The 15,701-nt window shown below is 42.1% G+C and overlaps 1 protein-coding gene across 2 annotated transcripts in view; it reads right to left on the bottom strand.

Moving 5' to 3' along the window:
- The window catches only part of mettl16 (methyltransferase 16, N6-methyladenosine), a 130,667-nt gene that overhangs the window by 39,306 nt on the left and 75,660 nt on the right, over positions 1-15,701 (bottom strand). For both annotated transcript variants that reach the window (XM_072589857.1, XM_072589856.1), the window contains exons 3-4: positions 7,318-7,514; positions 2,258-2,398 (exon numbers count right to left, since the gene is read on the bottom strand). In XM_072589857.1, coding sequence (XP_072445958.1) covers positions 2,258-2,398; positions 7,318-7,514 — 338 coding nt within the window. The remainder of the gene's footprint in view (positions 1-2,257; positions 2,399-7,317; positions 7,515-15,701) is intronic.

The raw sequence follows: 15,701 nt of genomic DNA, 5'->3' as shown, positions 1-15,701 counted from the left end.
AAAAAGCCAAAAATTAAGATGAAGAAATGTGCTTATGACAGGTATCAGGTACAAATAACTTTCAAAAAGCAAGGAGAATACAAAATGATCAGAAGCGAGCTGAGAAAGGAGATAGGAGAAGCAGAGAGGGCCAATGAAGAAATGACCTACAGCTGACAAAGAGGAATCCCAGGGTGGCAAACAGAGTATGGTCAATTAGGGCCAAACAGAAAGAAATTTACATATGAAATCAGAGAGCATAGCTGAGATGTTAAATTAAAATTTTGTATTTATCTTTAGCAAGAAAGCAGATGCTACCCAGGTCATAGTAAAGAGGAGGAAACTCAGTCATTAGAAGCATTTAAAATTGAGGAGGTAGTATTGATTAAGCTGTTGGTACTTGGAGTTGACATGGCACAATGACCAGATGAGATACATCGAAGGATAATGAAGAAACTGAACCAAAATTGCAGAAGCATTGGCCATAAACGTTGCAGTCACCCCTGGACTGAGGTGCAATACCACTGGACTGCAAACATTACACCCCCAATCCTTGTTCACACAGGAACATAAGAATATGGTCAGCAGTTATAGACAAGTCAGTTTGTGGGGAAACATTTGAAAACAGTAATTTGAGAAAGAATGAATAGTGACAAATATGGGAAAGCCAGTATGGCTTTCTTAAGAGAAAATTATGCTCAATTAACTTGCTTGACTTGTCTGTAAGTGGTAGCACAGAGGGTTGAAAAAGGGAGTGCTGCTGATGCCATGTATGTACAATTCCAAAAGGCACAACACACTTGTGAGAAAAGTTACAGCTCATGGAATAGAAGAGACAGCAGTGATACTGATACAAAATTAGCCAAGAGATGGTAAACAAAGTTATAGATAATAAATAATTCTCAGGTTGAATGACAGTCTGTTGTAGAATTCCTCAGGGGTTGGTATTGGGACTCATGCTTTTCCTGATCTTAAATAATTATCTAGATCTTGGAGAGCAGGAAACAATTTCACAGTTTGCAATGTTACTTTTGGGAGCTTTGTAACCTGTGAAGAGGACAGAGTAGAACTTCAAATGGTGTGAGCAAGTTGGTGGAGTGAGCATAAGGCTGACAGAAGTTCATTGTGGAGAAATGATGACACAGTTTGGCAAAAAGAACTTGGAGAGACAGTATAAACTACAAAACTACTTTAAAGGCAGTGCAGATGCAGAAACGTCTGGGTGTATGCGTGCATACACTTGGCTGGGTAGGCAGAGTGTGTTTAATGAAGCTTACAGTATTCTGAGCTTTATTAATAGCAACACAGGGCACAAGAATAGGGATGTTATGCTGAATCTATAGAAGAATCTACTTATCCCTCAGTTCAGTACAGTGTGCAGTTATGGATGCTGTACTCGAGAAAGGATGTTAATCCACTGAAGAGCAGAAGAGGTTTATAAGGATGGCTCCAAGGATGAGAAATCTGAGTTATAGAACATAGAACATTACAGCACAGTACAGGCCCTTCGACCCTCGATGTTGCGCCGCCCTGTCATACCAATCTGAAGCCCATCTAACCTACACTATTCCATATACGTCCATATGCTTGTCCAATGATGACTTAAATGTACTTAAAGTTGGCGAATCTACTACCGTTGCAGTCAAAGCATTCCATACGCTTACTACTCTCTGAGTAAAGAAACTACCTCTGACATCTGTCCTATATCTATCACCCCTCAATTTCAAGCTATACCCCCTCGTGCTCGCCGTCACCATACTTGGAAAAAGGCTCTCCCTGTCCACCCTATCTAATCCTCTGATTATCTTATATGTCTCTATTAAGTATGAAGATAGATTGGAGAGAGGATTTGACAAAAATGTTCTAAATTATGTGTGAGGTCGAGACAGAGTAGGCAGTGAGAAACTGCTTCCATTTGTAAAGGGATTGAGAATATGACGAAAAGATTTACAGGGATATGCCAAAGAAATAAATGCAACGAGAGGAAAAAAAATGCTCAAGTAAGGATCAGTCTGGATTATTCTTTAAAAGAGAAATAATGTTGAGTTACAGGCAAAGGGTGGGAGAATGACACCAAGTTACATTGCTCATTTGGACAGCCAGAGCAGACATGATGGATTGAAAGGCCTGGTTCTGCATTGCAACAATTCTGTGACTTTTTTTTCCAGTGATACAAGGCATTTGGGAAGAGAAAGTAGAATCCCTGGAACGATAAAGCAATGAAAAGTCAAAACGTCATTTCGTAGGAACCAAGAAAAGCAGTTCCTTCTTTACCAACCTTTAATGAGCTCAGAGAGACTGTTCTGCTCTACATTTTTCTTCGCATAGTTAAAGCACATATCATCCACTTCAGTTGCAAGGAAGAACCAACCATTCATAGTGGCTCCGAGTAAAGGATAGATGCAGGAGGCCCCAGTTCCTGCAACATTCAGAATAGTTTTAGATATTAGATGCAAATTTATAGTGTAAGTTGTAAATACATGCATTAGTTATTCATATAATAGAATCCAAGGCAATAAGTTAACCTCTTAGTTAGTGACTGTGAATAAGTTATGAACTGGCGGACCAGCCAAATTGATTCAAAGGACTTGTACATTTTTTCTGATCAGAGCAATCCTTTCTAGCTCAACCCATTGGATTAAAACCACATGGATAAATTTTGAATATATTTGATGAATACATGGTTTTGCTGTATTTAGGCTTCAAATGCAATGAACAAAGTTGGCATTGGATGCATGGGCCTCTGACGTCACAATCAAAATGGCTAGAAGCAAAGCAAGAAACAACATGTCTTCACTTAGCTAACTTCTGAGGTTTTCCTCATTATTATTTCTTCAGTTCCACCAGCCTGTGCATCACAGCTGAGAGGACTGGCTACCAATGAACATTAGGCGAAAGTGAGGACTGCAGATGCTGGAGATTAGAGAGTGTGGTACTGGAAAACTACAGCAGGTCATGCAGCATCTGAGGAGCAGAAGAATCAATGTTTCAGGCAAAAGGATTCCTGATGAAGGGCTTTTGACTGAAACGTCAATTCTCCTACTCCTTGGATGCTGCCTGACCTGCTGTGCTTTTCCAGCACCAAACCCTAGACACCGATGAATATGGTCAGGTTACTGGATTTGTAATCCAGAAGTCTGAATTAATCGTCCAAACACAGAAATTCAAATCCTACCTTGGCAGCCGAGTACATAAATTAAATAAGGTAAATTAATCTGGAATGAAAATCTATTTTCATTAATGGTGACCATTATTGTACTGGACTGTCCTAAACACTCACCTCGTTCACTAATGTCCTCAAAAGGAAAATCTCAGTCTGGCCTATATATGACTGCAGAACCAGAGCAGTTCGTTAAAACGGCTTAGTTCATCACTCAGTTAAGGGCAGTCATCAATGGGCAGTAAACACTGGGCTTTCTATAACAATCCACATTTTTGCAAATTAATTTTAACAAAAACTTCAATCAGTGATAATCAAGAATAGCCAGTTTCAGCTTACCCTCTTCTCTCCATCCACTCTATTTCCCAAAAGAATGCCTCCACGAAGCTGGTATTGCTCAATGATTCTTAATAACTGTCAAATTAGATTCTTTTGCGACAGTGATTAAATAGTTACTACAGACAGGTTTCATTGTAAATTACACAGCATATTAATGGTATTCCACAAAGTTGGGTAATTCGTTGAAAAATAACACAATTTGCAGGGGCTTAATACTCTTGAGGAAAGTCCTGCAAAATATACCCTTTCAGCAATTGATAAGCACAGCATCCTTCTAATTAGTCTGCCAATCTCATGCATATGTAGAGCCTGAGAAGGCTGCAGCAGTTTCCTGGTAATTTAGATCATCATATAGCATTGTGTCGTTTTCATTTACATTTATTCAAAATATTCAATGTATTTCAATTAAAGTATTTTATTTGTATTCCTTTCACAGAAGAGAGGTAAACAGATAGGACATGTTTTTGTTATTTGCATCTAAAACCAACGAGCTTAAATGTGATCAACTGTACAAGAAACAGAGCTAGAATTTTTTAAATGTAAAATTGCCACACTTCATTAATATAACAACAGCATAATTCTTGTCAAGAAAGCCATGAGCAATCTTCTACTCAGGGTGCTTCTGAAAAAAAAAGCTTAAGAATGCCATCTCCAGTGTAAAATACTGCAATTATTGTATTTGATAGCAAATATGTGTTCATGTGATGTTTTAGTCTCAGCATCAGTGGCATCAGGTTCAGCATCGAAGTATGTTGTTGCTGGGCATGATTAACGCACTTTTCTTTTTATGTCCTGCCTCTGATTTACCACCTTTCTCCTTCTGAAGGCAGTGATTCTACCTGAGGTACTGCACCTTAGAAAAGAACAATATTCCTGCACCGTAGTGAAAATATTATTTATCTTTTTTTGTGCATTCAGTGCAAGCTAACTGTTTCAACAGGTAAGACTTCACATTAGAAATGGATTCTGAAACTTCTGCAGGTACTTTTAGCAATCAGAACTCAGTGGTTGTTCAGTGCCATAGAGCAGTTGATTTTACGCTAAAATTAATAATTTAAAATTAATTCACAAGGATGTGGTTGTCATAGAAGCTTAGCATTTATTGCCGATTGATAATTGCCCTTAATTGAGTGATGGCCTGAGCCATTTTAGAGAACAGTTGAGAGTCAGCCATGTTGCTCAGTTCTGCAGTCACAAATAGGGGCACCTCGATTATCCGAATATTGATTCTTCGAAGATCTCAAGGTCCCGTAAAAACATTACACCAAAGAGGTGTTACCAACACTGGTGTGACGATCATGTCTTTTGTTTACAATGATTAAAAGTGAATTCGGCTTACTGAAACGCTGCCGAGAACAGTCCTGGACATCAATGGGAGCCCAGGTACCGTCTCCAAATGACTGACCTCCCCGCCTGCCCTCTCTCTCCCCAAAGGAAGACAGACAGAATGACAATCTGGGCAAATTCAGAGCGCTAAATATTCTCAAATAAAGACCCCAGATAATCTCTCCAACAGTGCCCTGCACAGGACAGAGTGGAAACTTGTCAAAAAGTTGCAGTGAAAAGTTGTGTGCATGTGTGCTATTTTGACACTCACCTCACAAAGGCAGCAGCCGTCTTGGTGTGTGTGTGTGCACGTGAGTATGTCTTTGCGCATGCGCGCGCGCAAGGGGGAGGGGGTGGGGTTTAGTGACCCACGGTGCCTAGTCTCCCGAAGGGGAAGTGGATTCAGCAACTGCTTGCTCTGTCAATGCCATTGAAGTGAAGCAGCAGCAGGGCGAGGCTTCAGCAATGCTGCAGATCCCTTACATGCAAGTGTGTGTCTGCTCAGAAACAAACCGTGAGACAGACAGAGGGGAGCAAGGCAGGCATTGAGAGGAAAAAGGAGACTTCAGAAAACTCCAAATCCCATTGGAGAGGCACTGGATCATCCGAATAATCAATTATCCAAACAAAATACTGCCCGCCCATCTTGTTCGGATAATCGAGGTTCCGCTGTCTAGACTAAGTTAGTCTTTTCTTTCAGGCATTAGTGAACCAAGAGAGTGTTTAGGATATTACAATAGAAAATGTTTATCAATGAAAATAAATGTTCACTTTAGATTAATTTAACTCTTACATACTTAGCTGCCATGGTGGGATTTGAATTTCTCTATCTGGATCATTTATCCAGGCGTCTGGATTGCAAGTCTAATAACAACCACTTTGCTACTAATAATTGGTCGCCAGTCCTCTCTGTTGTTGCGATGCTCCTCTGCTCTTCAGATAATAACATCTAATATGCATATACATTTCAAAGATGGAATTTTCTTGGCCAGGACCAATTATTAGCACATGCATGAAATATTTTCCCACTAAGCAGGCAAGGAACCATGATTGCCTGCTCAGTTGGCTGAATAGCTTAATTTCATTATGCAAACACAAAATGAAAGCTATGCATCCACATTTTGAAATCTGCACATATCTAACTTTACAGTGTTTCATTATGACAGCTCGCACACAAGGGAGACTTAACAGCACAGAAGAGACAAGAGGAGATTATTTTAGTGTGTTGACAATTTATGCCAGCAAATATCTGAACTGACATGGTTTAATTGAAATTTAGAATGGATTTAAGATTTGGAAAAAGTGTCCTGATCACTTTATAAGAGTCAATGAAGATGATCCGACTTTCACTTGGTTTTTTAACTATTGTGATGGAGTGTTATTTCTCATCCATTTTTTTATTGTTAAAAAAAACACTCAATTCCCAGTCCCTTAGATGCCGTAACTCCAGCACTCTTGTCAAACAGATTGATAGTTCCTGTTCATAAATAAACACCTTGGGAGTTGTAATCAGCTGTTATGTTTGCCTTGATTAGTGGTCATGTCAAGACTTCTGTATTGAACAAGAGTAAAAACCCAGATTCCCACAGTTTGGGGATCAACTTATTGCTAGCTATCACTGGTCCCAAAGTGATTTCAAAAAGTGGAAATTCAACATCTATGGGACACAGGCAGTTTAAAAACTACAGTTGGAATTTTACTGACAGGACAAATTATTGCATGGGCATCAATATGGAACAGCATTACTGAATAACAATTTAGAGTTAATACAGTTAAGGTCGAAAGTAAACCTATACAACATAAACTTCTCAGCTTTTATAACATTTGGATTTTCCACCACAGTGAGATTTCCAAATTATTCATGCTGTTACACTTCAAACTGATTGCCATCAGAACAGTGTATCAACTAATCTTTGCCAAATAAAATCTTACATAAAAAGTCTATTTCCCATAAGAAATGTCAGGAGGACAATGTCTTTAGGTATTAACACATTGGACCAAAGAGTAAAAATATATCCATCTCATTTATCAAGTGACAAGTTGCCAATCTTTAAAAAAAAATCAGGTAATTGAGGTTTCCACAAGATACAGAAAGACAGGAATGGACCCTTCCATTTCACATAGCATTTCCTTCACAATTACAGCTTTGTCAAAGATTGACTAATACATTAATAAAGAAAACAACCGGGAACCAATGCTTCAGTATAGTATCACCGAGATTTCAAAGCAATGTTTTTTACCACATCAAATTCCTTCCACCTACACTGTTCAACTTCAAATATTGGTCTTTCAAGTTTTGCATGACAATCTAGAACCATGTTGCTTGCTGCTTTCTGATTTAAGTAATGCGCTATGAAACATTTCAAGTGTCCAATACTATATCTTTAATTGTGGTGATACTGAACTGAAGATGCATTCATCAGTGTTCAACATGATGAAATAATTATTTCATACCAATCAACACGCTTAGTTAGACTTTTCTGAAAAAGATAAAGAAAACTATTGTTTTATACCAATGTCAATTCCTCGGATGAGTTTACTTTTAACAGCGTCACTACCGATCAGATCTTCAACCCAGTGTATGTAGTTCAGCCGCAAAGGAACTGTGGGAATCAATCTCTCCAATGGGATGTCTATTGTCAGTCCAAAGTCCTCCTTCAATAGCGTACATGTAAGGGCTCTGACTGCCTCAGGATCTTTAAAATTTAAACTGAAAACAAGAAAATAAGTATTAGAAGCAATTTTTCTGACAGGTAAAAGTGTAGTGACATTTTAGTCTGCAGCACAAAACACGAGAACTCTATGCCTGTCAGAATGATCTAGTTTGCATTAACCACATGAATCATCTAAGAAAAATGACTACTGAAAAGATGTGGACAACACTATATAACTGTGGAAATGGTTTCTAGAAAGGAGAGGTGAATGATAAATTCTGCTTTTAAAAGCAGAAAACATGCCTCCCTTTCTGGAAGTAAGTTTAAATAGTTGCTCTGAGCGTACGAGTAACCAATCCAGTTAAATCCACATCCCTCAGATTAGGTGAAATGGCAGACAAATTGTGCAAATGCATGTCACAATTTCACGTGTTGTTTCCAGATTATTCTGCCAGTTCACATAGTTGACTCTGCCACAATATAAAATATCAATTTAGACAGTTCAACAGGGATACAAGTCTGCTGGAAATCGTCAACACATCTTAATTGGAAGATCACAATATCAGTGATTCTACCAAAACCACCAATTAAGGATCATGTTTCCTTAAACTGAGTGGGGCTCCTTCATTATTCAAATCATTTGGAGCAAAACACGATGAGAACATGATTGTGTTCTGTAGAAATGAATGGAACAAGAATCCAATTCCCATGAAGTACTGGGATTTGAAGTGCTGTTCAATAAAGTTATCTCATTATTGGAGTGCAAATGCAAGTCTTGGTTGCACAGGAACCATGCAGGATAACACTACACACGTGGAACTTTTGTGTGAAACATTCAAAATGTAAGGTACATTTTGTGTTCGTAGTTGATATGGACATAGCAAGATGAGAACATAAAGTGAATTCTTTTCACAGTGAAAGGCAAAATGCACCTTACATTAATAACGCTAAATTTCCAAACTGGATTTGAAATGAATTGATGAATCCAATTTGAAAGTCAATGAAACCGATGTTGGAATATTGCACGTTATTTGGCTTCACACAACAACAAACAAGTCAAAGAAAGGGAAACACAGTACTGATTCAGTAGGATGCTATCTGGCACAAGGAAATATAAAACACAGGGTTGATTTCAGAAAACAGATGGTTTTATGAATACATGTATGTTAAGGTTACCCTGAAAGATGCCCCTTCTCAAACCTTCTCCTTGCTGGAGGCATGTTAACCCTCAGGTAAACCATCAGCCTTGTCTCTTTCTAATGAGAATCCCACCGTATGGTGAGCTAGGACTACGGTGACTTTATCTTTTGTTTTAAAACAAAAGGTACATTTGCCATTAATAATCATTCCAGCTCTTTTGAATGAGCTATTCAATTAGTCACAATCTTCTGTACTTATCAGACAACCTTAAAGATCTTTCATTTACAAGTATATATGCAATCTTCTTTTGAAAGATACTACTGAATCTGGTTCCATGACCTTTCAGATATTGCAATAAAAAGATACTTCCATTGAACAAATTACTAGTTGGTATCAGTATTACTTTTCAGACCAAACAATAATATTTTATGACAATGGATACCATATCACAACAGTATTATTGTACCTTTGCACAGAAACTCAGGACCAGTCACACCATATACCTTGACATTCAAATTTTCTAGACAGCATATGTGATTTCAGTTTGAATACTGGACATAATTCCAAATTTTAAACAAATATTTTCTATACTCATATTATTTAGTACACAATTTCAATCAAATTGAAGTGTGTGTATATATTATTCCAGTTAAGACTGCAATATCTTGTTCAAAAATGGATCACTTCAAACAGATATAAGAACAACATCTCGGCCAGAATCTCAGTAATAAGTCTGCCATCCACTCTGTGCAAACTCACAATTTTTATGTTTAGTCATCATACAAATTATGTATTCAGAAAACTGTCTAAGCAGAACAAAATACTCATCTACTGCTACCGTCATGATTACTGAAACAAAACCTCCCTTCCACATTCAAGAAATCTGTGGTCAAAAAGATAAGATCATCAAAAATACAGCACCATCAACTTTGCAGAGCTAAACTTTGACAAAAATTCCACAAAAACATTGTGAACAAAATCTTCGTACTTTATTAATTTTGTTTTTGTTCAGTTTTGACCTTAACAATAAAAATGACTTAAGTTAGAAGATTGTCAATATTCCTACGATACAACCTCATGCACATAATTCACAAAAATTAGGTCACAAAATTTTTGATTTACAAAGGCAGTCCATATCAATTTTGAGTCAAATCCACAGACGTGCATTTGAGTACTAAGGAAAACAACTTCTGTTTATTTTTGTCTCCCATAAATAACCTTGAAAAAACAGAAAAAGACCTGCAGAAATACTAATGAGTCAAATACTAGATTTGTGTCAACAGATGACCAATTCAGTGGAACCATCAGACATTCATATTCTTACAGCACTGGAAGGTAAAAACAATGACTGCAGATGCTGGACACCAGATTCTGGATTAGTGGTGCTGGAAGAGCACAGCAGTTCAGGCAGCATCCAAGGAGCACCGAAATCGACGTTTCGGGCAAAAGCCTTTCATCAGGAGTAAAGACAGACAGCCTGAGGCGTGGAGAGATAAGCGAGAGGAGGGTGGGGGTGGGGAGACAGTAGCATAGAGTACAATAGGTGAGTGGGGGAGGGGATGAAGGTGATAGGTCAGGGAGGAGAGGGTGGAGTGGATAGGTGGAATAGGAGATAGGCAGGTAGGACAAGTCTGGACAAGTCATGGGGACAGTGCTGAGCTGGAAGTCTGGAACGGCTTTTGCAGAACATGGAAAGGGATGGGGAGGGAAATACATCCCTGGTGGTGGGGCCTTTTTGGAGGTGGCGGAAATATCGGTGGATGATTTGGTTTATGCGAAGGTTGGTAGGGTGGAAGGTGAGCACCAGGGGCGTTCTGTCCTTGTTACGGTTGGAGGGGTGGGGTCTGAGGGCGGAGGTGCAGGATGTGGACGAGATGTGTTGGAGGGCATCTTTAACCACTTGGGAAGGGAAATTGCGGTCTCTAAAGAAGGAAGCCATCTGGTGTGTTCTGTGGTGGAACTGGTCCCCCTGGGAGCAGATACGGCGGAGGCGGAGGAATTGGGAATACGGGATGGCATTTTTGCAAGAGGTAGGGTGGGAAGAGGTGTAATCCAGGTAGTTGTGGGAGTCGGTGGGTTTGTAAAAAATGTCAGTGTCAAGTCGGTCCTGGAGATGGAGAGGTCCAGGAAGGGGAGGAAGGTGTCAGAGATGGTTCAGGTAAATTTAAGGTCAGGGTGGAATGTGTTGGTGAAGTTGATAAATTGCTCAACCTCCTCACAGGAGCATGAGGTGGCGCCAATGCAGTCATCAATGTAGCGGAGGAAGAGGTGAAGAGTGGTGCCGGTGTAATTACGGAAGATCGACTGTTCTACGTAGCCAACAAAGAGACAGGCCCATACGTGTGCTCATGGCTACCCCTTTGGTCTGGTGGAAGTGGGAGGATTCGAAGGAGAAATTGTTAAGGTGAGGACCAGTTCAGCCAAACGAATGAGAGTGTCGGTGGAAGGGTACTGTTGAGGAGTCTGGAGAGGAAAAAACGGAGGGCTTGGAGGCCCTGGTCATGGCGGATGGAGGTGTGAAGTCTTGGAGGTGGTGGAGGGCATGGGTGGTGTCTCGGACGTATGTGGGGAGTTCCTGGACTAGGGGGGAAAGGACAGTGTCGAGGTAGGTAGAGATGAGTTCAGTGGGGCAGGAGCGTGCTGAGACAGTGGGTCGGCCAGGGTGGTCAGGCTTGTGGATCTTGGGAAGAAGGTAGAACTGGGCAGTGCGGGGGTCCCGGACTATGAGGTTGGAAGCTGTGGGTGGGAGATCTGCTGAGGTGATGAGGTTCTGTATGTTCTGGGAGATGATGGTTTGGTGATGGGGGGTGGGGTCATGGTCGAGGGGGCAGTAGGAAGAGGTGTCCTCGAGTTGGCGTTTGGCTTCAGCGGTGTAGAGGTCAGCGCCCCAGACTACCACTGCGCCCCCTTTATCCGCTGGCTTGATGGCTAGGTTGGGATTGGAGCAGAGGGATTGGAGGGCTGTGCATTGTGAGGGTGAGAAGTTGGAGTGGGGGGGGGGTAGACAGGTTGAGGCGGTTAATGTCCCGGTGGCAGTTGGAAATGAAGAGATTGTGGGCAGGTAATAGGCCAGCGCGGGGTGTCCAGGTGGATGCAGTGTGTTGGAGGTGGGCGAAGGGGTCCTTGGAAGATGGGCGGGAGTCCTGATTGTGAAAGTAAGCTCGGAGGCGGAGGCGACGGAAGAATTGTTCGACGTCACGGCGTGTATTAAATTCATTGATGCGTGGACGGAAGGGGATGAAGGTGAGTCCTTTGCTGAGAACTGATCATTCGTTCTCAGTGAGGGGGAGGACTGGAGGAACGGTGAAAACTCGGCAGGGCTGGGAGTTGGGAGCTGGTGTGGGTGTGGAGCTGGGAATGGGGGTGGAACCTGTAACTAGAGTGGGTGTTGTGGTGGGGGGAATGGGGGTGGAGTCATGACCAGGGGTAGTGTCCCCCTTGGGGTTCTGGGGATTGGAGATAGTGACAGTGGGGTCCTTGGGGGGCATGTCAGCAGAATACAGGTGAGTTGCGCTGGTGTGGGCGGAAGCGGTGGTGACCACGGCAGTAGGGGTCCAGAAGATTCCCCTGGCCTCGGAAACTATTCAGACGCCATTAGCCATGCGGCTGATGCAGCTGCCACCCACATGCTGATTGATGATGTCACTTCCGCCCCATCATGGCCACTCCCACAACCACTTCCATCCCTCACAATTCCTCATGCATCACACGTGACATCACTTCCGCCCCTCACATCATTGCTGATGCCACACGCTCAGTAACTTCCGACACCCCTACTGCTGTGGTCACCATTACTTCCGCCCCCACCAGCGCCACTCACCTGCATTCTGCTGACACGCCCTGAATAAAGAAAGTACAAATCCTTTACACAGGTCAGCTGGCAATGCTTCCAGATACTCTGGCCACTCTAGACAACCCTCAACCTCACAGTCACATGTTACCCCAGGTACAATAGTAGGATGAGATCATCCTCAGAGATTATGCAAATACTCATGTCCTAATCCTGGGGAATCGTTATGCAGATGATTTCCTGACTCAGTGCTTCCCAAGACAATGCAGGTGTGATGTGTCCAAGCTTCAGGGGATGACAAGAAAGCATTTCTGAATAGAAAAGATTGAATGATAGTTTAATGTGATAATAGTAGGGGTAGTAGTAGCAAATGACTGTCTAATTGGAGTGGGAGTCATTCGCATTCTTGCACGAATGTCCTCCCCACCCTCTTCCAGAATATTCACTCAATGCAGTTTAACTCTTTAATATTATATTAATGTCCAGAGATATATTCCCATTTAATCTTTTAACATTACAGGCCAAGTCATGCATCACACTCCACTGCAGCTATCACCATTACTAAAATGACAGTATCTCCTAACACTAGGAGAAAGTGAGGACCGCAGATGCTGGAAATCAGAGTTGACGAACGTGGTGCTGGAAAAGCACAGCTCAATAGGCAGCATCCGAGAAGCAGAAAGTCAACTTTTCGGGCATAAGAAAAAATGTTCCTGATGAAGGGCTTATGCCCGAAATGTCAATTCTTCTGCTCCTCGGATGCTGCCTGACTGGCTTTGCTTTTCCAGCACTCTTCGACTAGTATCTGCTAACACTCCTATTTTGCTCTGCTCTCCTAAAGGAGCAATTTGAGGAGGAGATCAGACTGCCAGACACCAGTATCACACCCAATTATTATTTTTGCATCCGCAAACTTGGTTTTAACCAGCACTCTCTGTGAACCAGCAAAAAAAAACATAGATCTTAAATACTGGAAGAATACTGTCTTAACGCAATCTCTGTGATGTCAGAGCAGTCAGTTATGATGCAAGAAAGAAAGCTCTTTGACTGTAAGTTTTATTTAAGGCATAATTGCATGATTATTTAAGTGATTTATGGGGTAAATAAAAAAATAGCAGTGATATGTATATCCCGTGGATTACGTTTCTATTACTTAATGTGCTTTTTTACATTGATCATGTAGACCTTTTGATCAATTGGCACACTCCTGGTCCCATAGGTACCTGTTTAAAAAAAAGTTTGCTGTTTAACTTGAATTGGGACTAGTGTGGATGTTGTCAGCTAGCAAATCCCAGCACAGTTTGGTTTTCTTCCTACCTGCAAACACATACTTTCCAGCAAATCACTGGATAGCAATCAGGAGTAGATTAGGTCAGTGAATACACACATAGTGCAGAATAAATCAAATTTGATTATGCTGATTCTAAAGTCAGATAATGCTTTCAGTACTCCAAGTTCACACAAATAATTCTCATTGCATGAGATAGTAAGTACATATGGAAACATAGAGGAGAAAGTGAGGACTGCAGATGCTGGAGATCAGAGCTGAAAATGTGTTGCTGGAAAAGCGCAGCAGGTCAGGCAGCATCCAAGGAACAGGAGAATCGACGTTTCGGGCATAAGCCCTTCTTCAGGAATGAGGAAAGTGTGTCCAGCAGGCTAAGATAAAAGGTAGGGAGGAGGGACTTGGGGGAGGGGTGCTGGAAATGCGATAGGTGGAAGGAGGTCAAGGTGAGGGTGATAGGCCGGAGTGGGCTGGGGGCGGAGAGGTCAGGAAGAAGATTGCAGGTTAGGAAGGTGGTGCTGAGTTCGAGGGATTTGACTGAGACAAGGTGGGGGGAGGGGAAATGAGGAAACTGGAGAAATAGGGTACCTAGGCAGAAGATGAGGCGCTCTTCCTCCAACTGTCGTGTTGCTATGGTCTGGCGATGGAGGAGTCCAAGGACCTGCATGTCCTTGGTGAAGTGGGAGGGGGAGTTGAAGTGTTGAGCCACGGGGTGGTTGGGTTGGTTGGTCCGGGTGTCCCAGAGGTGTTCTCTGAAACGTTCCGCAAGTAGGCGGCTTGTCTCCCCAATATAGAGGAGGCCACATCGGGTGCAGCGGATGCAATAAATGATGTGTGTGGAGGTACAGGTGAATTTGTGGCAGATATGGAAGGATCCCTTGGGGCCTTGGAGGGAAGTAAGGGGGGAGGTGTGGGCGCAAGTTTTGCATTTCTTGCGGTTGCAGGGGAAGGTGCTGGGAGTGGAGGTTGGGTTGGTGGGTGGTGTGGACCTGACGAGGGAATCACAGAGCGAGTGGTCTGTTTGGAACGCTGATAGGGAAGGGAAGGGAAATATATCCCTGGTGGTGGGGTCCATTTGGAGGTGGCGGAAATGACAGCGGACGATAAGCTGTATATGGAGGTTGGTGGGGTAGTAGGTGAGGACCAGTGGGGTTCTGTCCTGGTGGCATTTGGAAGGGCGGGGCTCAAGGGTGGAGGAGCAGGAAGTGGAGGAGATGCGGTGGAGGGCATCGTTGACCACATCTGGGGGGAAATTGCTGTCTTTGAAGAAGGAGGCCAACTGGGTTGTACGGTATTGGAACTGGTCCTCCTGGGAGCAGATGCGGCGGAGACGAAGGAATTGGGAATATGGGATGGCGTTTTTACAGGGGCAGTGTGGGAGGAGGTGTAGTCTAGGTAGCTGTGGGAGTCGGTTGGTTTATAGTAAATGTACGTGTTGATTCGGTCGCCCGAGATAAAAATGGAAAGGTCTAGGAAGGGGAGGGAGAAGTCTGAGACGGTCCAGGTGAATTTGAGGTCTGGGTGGAAGGTGTTGGTAAAGTGGATGAACTGTTCAACCTCCTCGTGGGAGCACAAGGCAGCGCCGATACAGTCATCGATGTAGTGGAGGAAAAGGTGGGGGGTGGTGCCAGTGTAGCTGCGGAAGATATGGAAACATAGTCCAATGAGGAGTCACCTTCAAGACAGGCTAAAAGAAAACTTTTAAAAGAGAAAGATTATGAATAAGGTTGCTCAAGTTTTACTTGAAGAAAAAGATCTAATAATTTATCTAAGGCCAAGACTTGTATATTTTTTTAAAAGTGAGAAACTACTTCAAGATTTAATAGTTCAGTCACCAAACTTCCATTTACAACACAAATAATTCAAAAGGGCTTCAGAATTATTAATTTTGAAATCAGGATAGTTTATACGTATGAAAAGGCAAGATCAACTTTTATATCCCGAGTTATATTGTTCTGCACATTACAAGTATGCTGAGGATGCTTCATCTTCTCTAACCCATGATAATATGGTACACCAGTCTTATTG

Source organism: Chiloscyllium punctatum, chromosome 19 (assembly GCF_047496795.1).
Source record: "Chiloscyllium punctatum isolate Juve2018m chromosome 19, sChiPun1.3, whole genome shotgun sequence".
Lineage (NCBI taxonomy): Eukaryota > Metazoa > Chordata > Chondrichthyes > Orectolobiformes > Hemiscylliidae > Chiloscyllium > Chiloscyllium punctatum.
Note: the sequence above shows the minus strand (reverse complement) of the source record. Positions and strands in the feature narration are given on the sequence as shown.